We start from the raw sequence: 14,780 nt of genomic DNA, 5'->3' as shown, positions 1-14,780 counted from the left end.
TATGTATTCATACTTGGTTGCAACAGGTCCATGAATCTTGATTTTGCCAAATGTGGCACAACCCTTTTGCCACATTCTTTATAGCATTACATTTGTTTATAAATGATTTCTAAAGCATCTATGTGAGAGTTATAAAGGGATTCTGAAAGCTTGCACTATACTAGCAGTGGCATAGAGAGGAGGAGGTGGAGTTAACAAGTGAGAGAGGAAAAATAAGAAGAAGATTAGTCAAGGTAAAATATAGTGGACTTGGGAACAAGCCTTGTGGAACCCCTAGGGAATGACAGGCCTAAACCTGTCCTCATTAACACTGTTAATGAAGTGCAGTACATGGTGGAGAAGGCCCAATTACCTTTCTTAATAATGAACTCCAGTGCCTCATGTCCCAGGGTGTCGTACAGGGGCACCGCCACCATGGAATAGGTGTAGCAGGCCAGCTCACTGATAATCCACTGGACCAAAGAACAAGCAGGGAGCAATAATAAGCCGCAAAGGGTCAATGTTCAATGGATCAACACTCATGTGCACAGCTCATGTCTTGCCCATTTCTTTTTTTGGTGTTTTTAAAAACGATTTTTACCACATTTTAGTAGCTACTATCTTGTCTCATCGCTACAACTCCCGTACGGGCTCGGGAGAGACGAAGGATGAAAGTCATGCGTCCTCTGATACACAACCCAACCAAGCCGCACTGCTTCTTAACACAGCGCAAATCCAACCCGGAAGCCAGCCGCACCAATGTGTTGGAGGAAACACCGTGCACCTGGCAACCTTGGTTAGCGCGCACTGTGCCCGGCCCACCACGGAAGTCGCTGGTGCGCGATGAGACAAGGATATCCCTACCAGCCAACCCCTCCCTAACCCGGACGACGCTAGGCCAATTGTGCGTCGCCCCACGGACCTCCCGGTCACAGCCGGTTACGACAGAGCCTGGGCGCGAACCCAGAGTCTCTGGTGGCACAGCTGGCACTGCAGTACATTACCAATTCGGATTTTTCAAACAGTTCAATAACTGCAACTTCTGTATGCATCAATAGACAGTGATAGATGAAATATACCCAACCTAGAAAAAATGTCTCACCTCTGGTCTGTTCTGAGCAAAGATACCAATGAAGGTATCAGGGGTCGGCTTCAGGCCCCTATGGATCAGCCCTGACCCAAGGTGCTCAGCCCGATTGGACACCTGTGGTGGAAGGCATTACCTTAAAGGTCAAAGTCAAGGATGTTATGGTGTCTATACATACAGAGCTTGATCAAATGCACAAAGAATGCACTACGCATCCATCTGTCCATCAAAAGTTCTAATTACGGACAAGTCACTGTCATGACTACCTCTGATAAAGCAATAACAAGTCTCCCAGGAAAGCAATAACAACAATCAAACAACCCAGATAAGCGCTACAAATGAACGTATGTATTATTAACATTAACATATGTAGCCTAAAAAACAAGGTTAATGAAAACGATAATTTGCTAGAAACAGAACGCATTCATATACTGGCTCTCTCTGAAATTCAGTTAGATAATTATTTTGATGATACAGTGGTAGCAATATATGGTTATAACATCAAATGTTCAGACAGGCGAAGCCAATGGGGGAGGTGTTGCTGTTTATATTCAGTCATATTCCTGTAAAGCTGAGAGGATTTCATGTCAAATGCTGTTGAAGTAATATGGCTACAGATTGGTTCACCTAAAGCCTATACTTGTGGGAAGTTGCTATAGACCACCAAGTGCTAACAGTCAGTATTTGGATAATATGTGTGAAATGCTTGATAATGTATGTGATATCAACAGAGACGTCTACTTTCTGGGTGACAAGTATTGACTGGCTTTCATCAAGCTGTCTACTCAAGACAAAGCTTCAAACTGTAACCAGTGCCTCCAACCTGGTTCAGGTTATTCATCAATCTACCAGGGTATTTACAAACAGCACAGTAATGAAATCATCCACATATATTAATCACATCTTTACTAATGCTGCAAAAATGTGCTCTAAAGCAGTATCCACATCCTTTGGATGTAGTGATCATAATTTTGTAGCCATATCTAGGCTACAATAAAAAAAAATAGAAAACATGTCCAAAGGCTGGGCCTAATATAGTGTACAGTGGGGCAAAAAAGTATTTAGTCAGCCACCAATTGTGCAAGTTCTCCCACTTAAAAAGATGAGAAAGGCCTGTAATTTTCATCATAGGTACACTTCAACTGTGACAGACAAAATGAGAAAAAAAATCCTGAAAATCACATTGTAGGATTTTTAATGAATTTATTTGCAAATTATGGTGGAAAATAAGTATTAGGTGCATGATAGGTACAAATCAACTATGACAGCACCCTTTACAGCCGGCCGACCAATCAGCCAGCTACCAACCTTTACTAAAACTTTGGAAAAAATTGTGTTTGACCAGATATAATGCTATTTTACAGTAAACTAATTCACAATGGACTTTCGCAATGCTTATAAGGAAGGGCACTCAACATGTACGGCACTTACACAAATAACTGATGATTGGCTGAAAGAAATTGATAAGAAGAAGCTTGTGGGAGCTGTGTTAGCATTTGACATTATCAATCATAAACTGCTGCTGTAAAAACGTATTATTATGGCTTTATATCCCCTGCTGTATCGTGGATCAAGAATGACCCATCGAACAGAAAAGTTAGTGTTCTTTAATGGAAGCTTTTCCAACATAATCAAGGTAGAGTATGGCATTCCCCAAGGAAGTTTTCTAGGCCCCTCACTTTTTTCAATCTTTACTAATGACCGGCCACTGGCACTGAGTAAAGTTGACAATCTTTGCCATCTTTTCTAAAAACTGACTGCATGTCTTTGTTAAGGATTGCAGTGATTTCACTTGCTGTGGTAGCTGATGTGTATAATGTTGTGCTATCAGCATACATATATACACACATCAGCTACCACAGCAAGTGAAATCACTGCAATCCTTAACAAAGACATGTAGTCAGTTTTTAGAAAAGATGGCAAGTAAGTAACAAGCTACTACTAAATATTTAAAAAACTAAAAGTTTTGTATTTTGGACAGACAATTCACTAAACTCTAACCCTCATCTAAATCTTGTAATGAATCATGTGGAAATTGAGCAAGTTAAGGAGACTAAATGGCTTGGTGTCACCCTGAATTGTAAACTGTCATTTTCAAAACATATTGATGCAACGTTAGCTAAGATGGGGAGAGGTCTGTCCACTATAAAGTGCTGCTCTGCTTTCTTGACATTGCTATCATCAAAACAAGTCCTACAGGCCCTAGTTTTGTCACACTTGGACTACTGCTCAGTCATATTGTCAAGTGCCACAAAGAGATACATAGGCAAACTACAGTTGGCCCAGAACAGAGCAGCAAGACTGCCCCTTAAATGTATGCAGAGAGCTAATATCAATGCCATGGATGTCAAAATGCTCAAAGTAGAGGAAAGATTGACTGCATCACTAGTCTTTTTTGTCTCTTTTACGCTGCTGCTACTGTCTGTTATTATCTATGCATTGTCACTTTAATAACTCTACCTACAAGTACATATTACTTCAATTACCTCGACTAACTGGTGCCCCCACACATTGACTCTGTACCAGTAACCTCTGTACATTGCCTCGCTATTGCTATTTTACTGCTGCTGTTTAATTATTTGTTACTTTTATTTCTTACTTTAAAAAAATATTTTTCTTAAAATTGTGTTGTTGGTTAAGGGCTTATAAGTAAGCATTTCAATGTAAGGTCTACACCTCGGTGCATGTGACAAATAAAATTGGATTTGATTTGATTTGTGAGAGGTACTGACATGTTGAAAGCACCAAGCTGTCTGTTCAAATGACTAGCACACAGCTCAGACACCCATGCATACCCCACAAGACATGACACAAAGGGGTTTCTTGCCTGTCCCCAAGTCCAGAACAGACTCTGGGAAATGCACCGTACAACACAGAACCATGACTACATATAACTCTATTCCACATCAAGTAACTCATGCATGCAGTAAAATCAGGTTTAAAAAAACATAAATCTACACTTCATGGAACAAAGCAGACTGAAGAGACACGCAAACACGCTAGCACACGCTCTCTACAAAGTTTGGGGTCACTTAGAAATTTCTAGTCTCAACGTCAACAATGAAGAGGCGACTCCGGGATGCTGGCCTTCTCGGCTGAATTCCTCTGTCCAGTGTCTGTTATTTTGCCCATCTTAATATTTTATTTTTATTGGCCAGTCTGAGATATGGCTTTTTCTTTGCAACTCTGCCTAGAAGGCCAGCATCCCAGAGTCACTGCATCCCAGAGTCACCTCTTCACTGTTGTGGGTACTATTTAATGAAGCTGCCAGTTGAGGACTTGTGAGGCCTCTGTTTCTCAAACTGGACACTCTAATGTACTTGTCCTCTTGCTCAGTTGTGCGCCGGGGCCTCCCACTCCTCTTTCTATTCTGGTTAGAGCCAGTATGCACTGTTCTGTGAAGGGAGTAGTACACAGCGTTGTACCAGATCTTCAGTTTCTTGGCAATTTCTCACATGGAATAGCCTTAATTTCTCAGAACAAGAATAGACTGACGAGTTTTAGAAGAAAGTGCTTTATTTCTAGCCATTTTGAGCCTGTAATAGAACCTACAAATGCTGATGCTCCAGATACTCAACTAGTCTAAAGGCCAGTTTAATTGCTGCTTTAATCAGCAAAATAGTGCTGTGCTAACATAATTGCTTCTAATGATCAACTAGCCTTTTAAAATCATTAACTTTGATTAGCTTACACAACGTGCTATTGGAACACAGGAGTGATGGTTGCTGATAATGGGCCTCTGTACACCTATGTAGATATTCCATAACAAATCTGCCGTTTCCAGCTACAATAGTCATTTACAACATTAACAATGTCTACACTGTATTTCTGATCAATTTGTTGTTATTTTAATGGACCAAAAAAATTGCTTTTCTTTCAAAAACAAGGAAGTTTCTAAGTGACCCCAAACTTTTGAACGGTAGTGTACATTGTAATATTGTTGTATGGTGGTATTATAAATGTTGTATTGTAGATATTTAGTGGTGTAATAATGTTATATGATGTAAGTTTTTTTGTGTGATGTAAGTGCCTTAATGTGTTAGGACAGGACCTAACACATTGGGATACCAAATAAATACACATACAAACACAAATGAATGTAAAAGCATGAACCACTTAGAAAAGCCATTGGCTCATTCAGTATTTTTTCCAAAATGTTGTATACAAAATCTTTTCTGAATTCAGACCCAGAGAAACGCTGATAAGTAATATCAGTGATAGTGTCATACCTGTTTGTATTTCAGCCACTGGTACGGTTGCCCTGGTTTCCTGTAGCCTAGACAGGGTCCATTACCTGTAAAGGAGACATGGATTTGATCTCCTCATTATGATAACCACACAATCTCACTGACCTTGCTACGCTCAGTCAGACATGAATACTACGATGTATTCTAATGTTGATTCCAAAAACCTCTCTCTTATTCTTAGTGCAGACACAAGATATATGTGACAGAAGGAGATATGGTGGTGACCTGAGACTTGTAGTCCCCTCTGGAAAACTTCGTACAGTGTTCTGGCATCGTCATGAAAATACGTCATCAGGTTGTCATCTTCTTGCAGGGCACTTTTCCTCGCTCCATCCTGGACATGAGGGAGAGCAATGACATATAAGGGAAGACACATTGAAAAGCAATGAGGAAAATTGCAATTGGAATCTGTTTATGACTTCCTGATTTGACTGAAATTAAATGGAATTGACCCTCAACAATGTGATCCAATCCTCTCAGATACAGGAGTGCCTAGGGTGTAGGTAGAGGCTAGGGGTCAATTTGGAATTCAGCCGGAGAGTGTCCTTACCTTGACTCCTACGGTCTGGCAGTTGAGGTCTGCAGGCATAGTGAGGGGTTTAGGCCTGGTGTTGAGGTAGACCAGGGCAGCCCCCATCAAGGCAAACAGGGAGACGATGGCCGAGGTGGGCAGAGGGCTAAACAGGAAGTTGAGGAGGAAGTCCATGTTCAAATCTGACGAGAGAAAGGAAGTGCTGTTACCAATACACAATATTAACACTATAACTTGTATATACTTATATTGGCGGTAGGTAGCCTAGTGGTTAAGAGCGTCGGGCCAGTAACTGAAATATTGTGGGTTCGAATCCTGAGCCGACTAGGTGAAATGTGTCCAAATAAATGGGGATACTGTCACGTTCACTGTCTTCAATGATCATAGATCATAGATGAGCCAAGGCGCAGCGTGCATGTAATTCCACATATTTTAATAAAGTGAAACTTTCACAAAAAAACAGGGAAAACAGAAACCGAACTTGACGCAACCGTGGCGCACCCAAACACACACAGAAAATAAATAATTACCCACAACATAGGTGGGAAAAAGTCTGCCTAAGTATGATTCCCAATCAGAGACAACGATAGACAGCTGCCTCTGATTGGGAACCACACTCGGCCAAACACAAAGAAATAGAAAACATAGAATGCCCACCCAAATCACACCCTGACCTAACCAAATAGAGAAATAAAACGGCTCTCTAAGGTCAGGGCGTGACAGTACCCCCCCCACAAAGGTGCGGACTCAGGCCTGACTCTATAGGGGAGGGTCCGGGTGGGCATCTATCCTCGGTGGCGGCTCCGGTTCAGGACGTAGCCCCCGCTCCGCACGCTGATCCCTCCGCTTCCGTGGAACCGGACTGTGGATCGTCGATGGAGACTCCGGACCGCAGATCGGAGGAGGAGGAACCGGACCGTGGATCATCGCCGGAGGCTCCGGACCACCAACGAGGGCACCGGACCGCCGCAGAAGGCTCCGGACTGGGGACCGTCCCCGGAGGCACCGGACTGGGGACCGTCACCGGAGGCTCCGGACTGGGGACCGTTGCCGGAGGCTCCTTGCCCTGGATTATCACTGGAGGCACCGTGCCCTGGATTATCACTGGAGCCTTCGTGCCATGGATCACTACTACAGGTTCTGGGCCATGGATCATCACTGGAGGCTCCGGGCCATGGATCATCACTGGAGGCTCCGGGCCATGGATCATCACTGGAGGCTCCAAGCCATGGATCATCACTGGAGGCTTCATACGTGGAGCCAGAACAGGTCTCACCGGACTGAGGAGACGTACTGGAAGCCTGGTGCGTGGAGCTGCCACAGGGCTTACCAGTCTGGGGAGACAAACTGGAGACCTGGTACGTGGATCCGGAACAGATCTCACCGGACTGGGGAGATGCACTGGAAGCCTGGTGCGTGGAGCAGGCACCGGATACACTGGGCCGTGGAGGCGCACTGGAGGTCTCAAGCGTAGAGCTGACACAACCCATCCTGGCTGGATCACTTCCGCCCAGAAAATGCGGGGCGCTGGCACAGAGCGCACCGGCCTGTGAATGCTCACTGGAGACACCGTGCGCATCACCGCATAACACGGTGCCTGACCAGTCACACGCTCCCCACTGTAAGCATGGGAAGTTGGCTCAGGTCTAAACCCCTGACTCTGCCAATCTCCCTGTGTCCCCCCCCCCCAAATGTTTTCAAATCAAATCAAATTTTATTTGTCAAATCAAATCAAATCAAATTTTATTTGTCACATACACATGGTTAGCAGATGTTAATGCGAGTGTAGCGAAATGCTTGTGCTTCTAGTTCCGACAATGCAGTAATAACGAGCAAGTAATCTAACTAACAATTCCAAAAAAAAACTACTGTCATACACAGTGTAAGGGGATAAAGAATATGTACATAAGGATATATGAATGAGTGATGGTACAGAGCAGCATAGGCAAGATACAGTAGATGATATCGGGTACAGTATATACATATGAGATAAGTATGTAAACCAAGTGGCATAGTTAAAGTGGCTAGTGATACATGTATTACATAAGGATGCAGTCGATGATATAGAGTACAGTATCAACGTATGCATATGAGATGAACAATGTAGGGTAAGTAACATTATATAAGGTAGCATTGTTTAAAGTGGCTAGTGATATATTTACATCATTTCCCATCGATTCCCATGATTAAAGTGGCTGGAGTAGAGTCAGTGACATTGACAGTGTGTTGGCAGTAGCCACTCAATGTTAGTGGTGGCTGTTTAACAGTCTGATGGCCTTGAGATAGAAGCTGTTTTTCAGTCTCTCGGTCCCAGCTTTGATGCACCTGTACTGACCTCGCCTTCTGGATGGCAGCGGGGTGAACAGGCAGTGGCTCGGGTGGTTGATGTCCTTGATGATCTTTATGGCCTTCCTGTAGCATCGGGTGGTGTAGGTGTCCTGGAGGGCAGGTAGTTTACCCCCGGTGATGCGTTGTGCAGACCTCACTACCCTCTGGAGAGCCTTACGGTTGAGGGCGGTGCAGTTGCCATACCAGGCGGTTATACAGCCCGCCAGGATGCTCTCGATTGTGCATCTGTAGAAGTTTGTGAGTGCTTTTGGTGACAAGCCAAATTTCTTCAGCCTCCTGAGGTTGAAGAGGCGCTGCTGCGCCTTCCTCACGATGCTGTCTGTGTGAGTGGACCAATTCAGTTTGTCTGTGATGTGTATGCCGAGGAACTTAAAACTTGCTACCCTCTCCACTACTGTTCCATCGATGTGGATGGGGGTGTTCCCTCTGCTGTTTCCTGAAGTCCACAATCATCTCCTTAGTTTTGTTGACGTTGAGTGTGAGGTTATTTTCCTGACACCACACTCCGAGGGCCCTCACCTCCTCCCTGTAGGCCGTCTCGTCGTTGTTGGTAATCAAGCCTACCACTGTTGTGTCGTCCGCAAACTTGATGATTGAGTTGGAGGCGTGCGTGGCCACGCAGTCGTGGGTGAACAGGGAGTACAGGAGAGGGCTCAGAACGCACCCTTGTTGGGCCCCAGTGTTGAGGATCAGCGGGGAGGAGATGTTGTTGCCTACCCTCACCACCTGGGGGCGGCCCGTCAGGAAGTCCAGTACCCAGTTGCACAGGGCGGGGTCGAGACCCAGGGTCTCGAGCTTGATGACGAGCTTGGAGGGTACTATGGTGTTGAATGCCGAGCTGTAGTCGATGAACAGCATTCTCACATAGGTATTCCTCTTGTCCAGATGGGTTAGGGCAGTGTGCAGTGTGGTTGAGATTGCATCGTCTGTGGACCTATTTGGGCGGTAAGCAAATTGGAGTGGGTCTAGGGTGTCAGGTAGGGTGGAGGTGATATGGTCCTTGACTAGTCTCTCAAAGCACTTCATGATGACGGAAGTGAGTGCTACGGGCGGTAGTCGTTTAGCTCAGTTACCTTAGCTTTCTTGGGAACAGGAACAATGGTGGCCCTCTTGAAGCATGTGGGAACAGCAGACTGGTATAGGGATTGATTGAATATGTCCGTAAACACACCGGCCAGCTGGTCTGCGCATGCTCTGAGGGCGCGGCTGGGGATCCCGTCTGGGCCTGCAGCCTTGCGAGGGTTAACACGTTTAAATGTCTTACTCATTTCGGCTGCAGTGAAGGAGAGACCGCATGTTTTCGTTGCAGGCCGTGTCAGTGGCACTGTATTGTCCTCAAAGCGGGCAAAAAGTTATTTAGTCTGCCTGGGAGCAAGACATCCTGGTCCGTGACTGGGCTGGGTTTCTTCCTGTAGTCCGTGATTGACTGTAGACCCTGCCACATGCCTCTTGTGTCTGAGCCGTTGAATTGAGATTCTACTTTGTCTCTGTACTGGCGCTTAGCTTGTTTGATAGATTTGCGGAGGGAATAGCTGCACTGTTTGTATTCAGTCATGTTACCAGACACCTTGCCCTGATTAAAAGCAGTGGTTCGCGCCTTCAGTTTCACACGAATGCTGCCATTTTGGGGCTGCCTCTCGTGCTTGCTTCGTTGAGCTTACTCCTCCTATCGTCGCCGTTACGCTTTCGCTGTCTCTATCTCCTCCTTCGGACGGCGATACTCCCCGGCCCTTGTCCAGGGTCCTGCTCCCTTCAGGATTTCCTCCCAGGTCCAGTCCTCCTGACCACGCTGCTTGGTCCGTTGGTGGTGGGATCTTCTGTAACGTTCGTCGTTAAGGGTAGACCAAGGCGCAGCGTGATTTGAGTTCATCATATTTTATTGAAATGTGAACCAGCAAAAAAACAAAACAAAACAATACAACAAACGAAAAGCTTCGTCTTGCAAAAATACATGCAACCAAACATAGACAAGATCCCACAACTGAAGGTGGGAAAAGGGCTGCCTAAGTATGATTCCCAATCAGAGACAACGATAGACAGCTGCCTCTGATTGGGAATCATACTAGGCCAACAAGGAAAAAGAAAACATAGATATACAAAAACTAGAGTACCCACCCTAGTCACACCCTGACCTAACGAAAATATAGAGAATAAACAAGGATTTCTAAAATCAGATCGTGACAGATACTTAATAAATACATATACAAACACATACAAAAAGTGAAGGCACTTAACCCTAATTGCTCCTGTCTGCTAAATGACTCAAATGTACACATTGTATTGTCTAGCTGAGATATGTAGTGATTTCATTGGAATATGACAAATTTATTTTGTGCATGGTACATGTACATGTATTACATCATGTATGATGTTCAGTATCAGTAAAAGTTTGGACACACCTACTCATTCAAGAGTTTCTTTATTTTTACTATTTTCTACATTGTGGAATAATAGTGAAGACATCAAAACTATGAAATAACACATATGGACTCACGTAGTAACCAAAAAAGTGTTAAACAAATCAAAATATATTTTATATTTCAGATTATTCAAAGTAGCCACCCTTTGCCTTAATGATAGTTTTGCACACTCATGCCATTCTGTCAACCAGCTTCACCTGGAATGATTAGTTCCCACATATGCTGAGCACTTGTTGGCTGCTTTTCCTTCACTCTGCGGTCCAACTCATCCCAAACCATCTCAATTGGGTTGAGGTCGGGTGATTGTGGAGTCCAGGTCATGTGATGCAGCACTCCATCACTCTCCTTCTTGGTCAAATAGCCCTTACACAGCCTGGAGATGTGTTAGGTCATTGTCCTGTTGAAAAACAAATTATATTCCCACTAAACTCAAACCAGATTGGATGGCATATCGCTGCAGAATGCTGTGGGAGCCATGCTGGTTAAGTATGCCTTGAATTCTAAATGAATCACAGACAGTGTCACCAGCAAAGCACCATCACAGCTCCTCCTCCATGCTTCACGGTGGGAAACACACATGCAGAGATCATCCGTTCACCTACTCTGTGTCTCACAAAGACACCAAAAATATTAAATTTGGACTCATCAGTCCAAAGGACAGATTTCCACCAGTCTAATGTCCATTGCCCATGCTTCTTGGCCCAAGCAAGTCTATTCTTATTATTGGTGTCCTTTAGTAGTGGTTTCTTTGCAGCAATTCAACCATGAAGGCCTGATTCACACAGTCTCCTCTGAACAGTTGATGTTGAGTTGTGTCTGTTACTTGAACTCTGTGAAGCACTTATTTTGGATGCCATTTCTGAGGCTGGTAACTCTAATAAACGTATCTTCTGCAGCAGAGGTAACTGGGTCTTCCTTTCCTGTGGTGGTCCTCATGAGATCCAGTTTCATCATAGTGCTTGATGGTTTTTCCGATTGCACTTGAAGAAACATAAAAAGTTCTTGAAATTTCAGCATTGACTGACCTTCATGTCTTAAAGTAATAATGGACTGTTGTTTCTTTTTGATTACTTGAGCTGTTCTTGACATAATATGGACTTTAACCAAATAGGGCTATCTTCTGTATACCACACCTACCTTGTCACAACACAACTGATTGGCTCAAACGCCTTAAAAACCTCTTATGGATAGGGGAAATGTAGAGCGCCAGATTCAAATAAAATGCTATAAAATTCAAACTTTCATTAAATCACACATGTAAGATACTCAATTAAAGCTACACTCGTTGTGAATCCAGCCAACATGTCAGATTTTAAACATGCTTTTCAGCGAAAGCATAAGAAGCTATTATCTGATATCTGCACCAGCAGCAAACAAAGGAGCTAGCGTAGCAGGCGCTACACAAAACGCTGATAAAATATAAAATATGCATTACCTTTGACAAGCTTCTTTTGTTGGCACTCCAATATGTCCCATAAACATCACAATTGGTCCTTTTGTAGGATTAATTCCGTCCATATATTTTGAAAATGTCCATTTATAAAGCGTGTTTGATCCAGAAGAAAACAGCTTACAAAAACACAACGTCACTACAAAATATTTCAAAAGTTGCCTATAAACTTTGCCAAAATATTTCAAACTACTTTTGTAATACAACGTTCGGTATTTTTAAACGTTAATAATCGATCAAATTGTAGACGGGGCAATCTGTATTCAATACATGAACGAAAAGAAACCAGCTCTGCTTTTCACGTCTTGCGTAACTCACAAAAGTGTCCCCAGTTCCGAGTTGGCCTACTTCTTCATAGAACAAAGGAATAACCTCAACCATATTCCAAAGACTGGCGACATAGTGTGGAAGCGATAGGAACTGAAAATTGGTTCCTATTAAATATCCAATGGCAAAGACAATATAGTGAACAGAGGGGGGGGATCTGAACAGTTAGTCCTCGGGGTTTTGCCTGCAACGTATGTTCTGTTATACTCACAGACATGATTCAAACAGTTTTAGAAACTTCAGAGTGTTTTCTATCCAAATCTATGAATAATATGCATATCTTATATTCTTGGCATGAGTAGCAGAAAGTTGACATTGGGCACACTATTTATCCAAAAGTGAAAATTCTGCCCCCTAGCTTTAAGAGGTTATTAAGAAGGAAATACATTAAACAAGGCACACCTGTTAATTGAAATGCATTCCAGGTGACTACCAGGTGACTACCTCATGAAGCTGGTTGAGAAAATGACAAGAGTGGACAAAGCTGTCATCAAGGCAAAGGGTGGCTACTATGAAGAATCTCAAATATAAAATGTATTTTGATTTGTTTAACACTTTTTTGGTTACTACAGGATTCCATATGTGTTATTTCATAGTTTTGATGTCTTCACTATTATTCTACAATGTAGAAAATAGTACAAATAAAGAAAAACCCATGAATGAGTAGATGTGTCCACACTTTTGACTGGATCTGCATGTGTGTGTTACCATTAAATGGGGTCAAAGTCAGTGTATATTACTGTAGTGTTATCTGCAATGACATTTGCCCCATATACATTTACTGTTAGAGTAATTCTCAACGTAGTGGTCTACTCGGTACATTGTAGAATGTTGTTTACCTAGGTTTACCCATTTCCGCAATCTCCTTCAATTCAATGCTTGCCTCTAACAATTCTCAATGTCAATATTTGTCTTTGACCTAGTTTGTGGGTGTGTTTGTGTGCACGCTTGTGTGTGTATTCAACACTGACTGTATTTCAGTAAGAGGAGAAACGAAGGAACAATTAATCGATTTATGCTAACAGATTGGCCCTCTGAAACGCCTGCATAGGGAACAGTGAAGGACATTGATAAGACTTTATGGTCATCTTTACAGTCCAAAGTCAGAACTTCAAAGGCACTTGGGAGGTCGGACCCACTGGACGCATAAAGATTTTGATTTTGATAAGATTTTGATACTGTTGATAATACCATTGACCATATCTCCAGGAGTATACTCCCCCTCTTGAGATCAAATGTAGAGGGTGTTCCACTGGGATCGATTTTTGGACCTTCAAATTTATATTCATGACCTGCCAAACGCATCTAAAATGCTTTCTCAGATTCGGTTACCTGATGATACGTGGATTTTCTACGTTTTCACATAGCATGCCATTTTTGTTTGACTCTATTTCCACCTATTCTCTCTCTCTATTTGGTCCTTTTACGCATACTTTTCCTTTTATGCAAAATGGTGCATTGTGGTTAATACTATCCATCTGACATGCCATTTATGCAAATAAAGGGGCAAATACAAAGACTCGATTAGCCCATCAACATCACTAGCCAGTAAAGTACACCCAGTTTTTAACAGTTTTAACTGTGCAAAACCATAGTCAGGACTACATATATGTATACTCAAACAGTCTAAAACCATTTAGCTAGGCTAACTCTGCTAACATGTTTTCTTTAAACTTAGTTGAAGCATGTTGCAGTTGAATTCATCATACTGACAGTGTGTCAATACTTAGTCGAACATCTTTCGATCACCTGAGAGGGGTTATGCAAATAAAATGTTAACGACATGCTTGTTTGACCAATGTCAACAGTCTAACCCCTACACCTAACAAGCACACAAAACATGACATGAAGCACTGCCACCCACCTGTCTTTCTCCCAGGTATCTTTCTCTGCCGTCCTTTACAATTTCACCGTCTGCTCTTTGGGGGCTCCACTCACTGATGACAGGTGTGTGTTTATGTGTGTGTCTGGGACCAAGCCTCGTCCACTGGTCTGCTTGCTGACACTCGGGCGAGTGAGGAAGTCATAACCAAAGCTCCAATAAAACTGAGCTGAAAGCAAGGGACCTTTGAACCTTGGCCACTATCTTTCAAACTGATAACTGAAAATGAGCAAAGACATCAACGTAAGGTGCTACAGAGGGTAGTGCGTACGGCCCAATACATCACTGGGGCCAAGCTTCCTACTATCCAGGACCTATATACTAGGCGATGTCAGAGGAAGGCTCAAAAAATTGTCAAAGACTCCAGTCACCCAAGTCATAGACTGTTCTCTCTACCACCGCACGGAAAGCGGTACCGGAGTGCCAAGTCTAGGTCCAAAAGGCTCCTTAACAGCTTCAAACCCCAAACCATAAGACTGTTGAACAATTAATCAAATGACCACCCGG

At 43.3% G+C, this 14,780-nt stretch overlaps 1 protein-coding gene across 1 annotated transcript in view; it reads right to left on the bottom strand.

Moving 5' to 3' along the window:
• Positions 1-14,417, bottom strand: part of acsl5 (acyl-CoA synthetase long chain family member 5) — a 39,603-nt gene extending 25,186 nt beyond the window's left edge. Inside the window, exons 1-6 of the mRNA XM_042305244.1 lie at positions 14,256-14,417; positions 5,864-6,027; positions 5,539-5,647; positions 5,296-5,360; positions 1,082-1,183; positions 353-452 (exon numbers count right to left, since the gene is read on the bottom strand). Of these exons, the coding sequence (XP_042161178.1) occupies positions 353-452; positions 1,082-1,183; positions 5,296-5,360; positions 5,539-5,647; positions 5,864-6,019 (532 nt within the window). The 5' untranslated portion in view covers positions 6,020-6,027; positions 14,256-14,417. The remainder of the gene's footprint in view (positions 1-352; positions 453-1,081; positions 1,184-5,295; positions 5,361-5,538; positions 5,648-5,863; positions 6,028-14,255) is intronic.
• Positions 14,418-14,780: the final 363 nt, after the last annotated feature.

This window comes from Oncorhynchus tshawytscha, linkage group LG24, assembly GCF_018296145.1.
Source record: "Oncorhynchus tshawytscha isolate Ot180627B linkage group LG24, Otsh_v2.0, whole genome shotgun sequence".
Taxonomy (NCBI): domain Eukaryota; kingdom Metazoa; phylum Chordata; class Actinopteri; order Salmoniformes; family Salmonidae; genus Oncorhynchus; species Oncorhynchus tshawytscha.
This window is presented reverse-complemented; position numbering and strand designations above follow the sequence as displayed.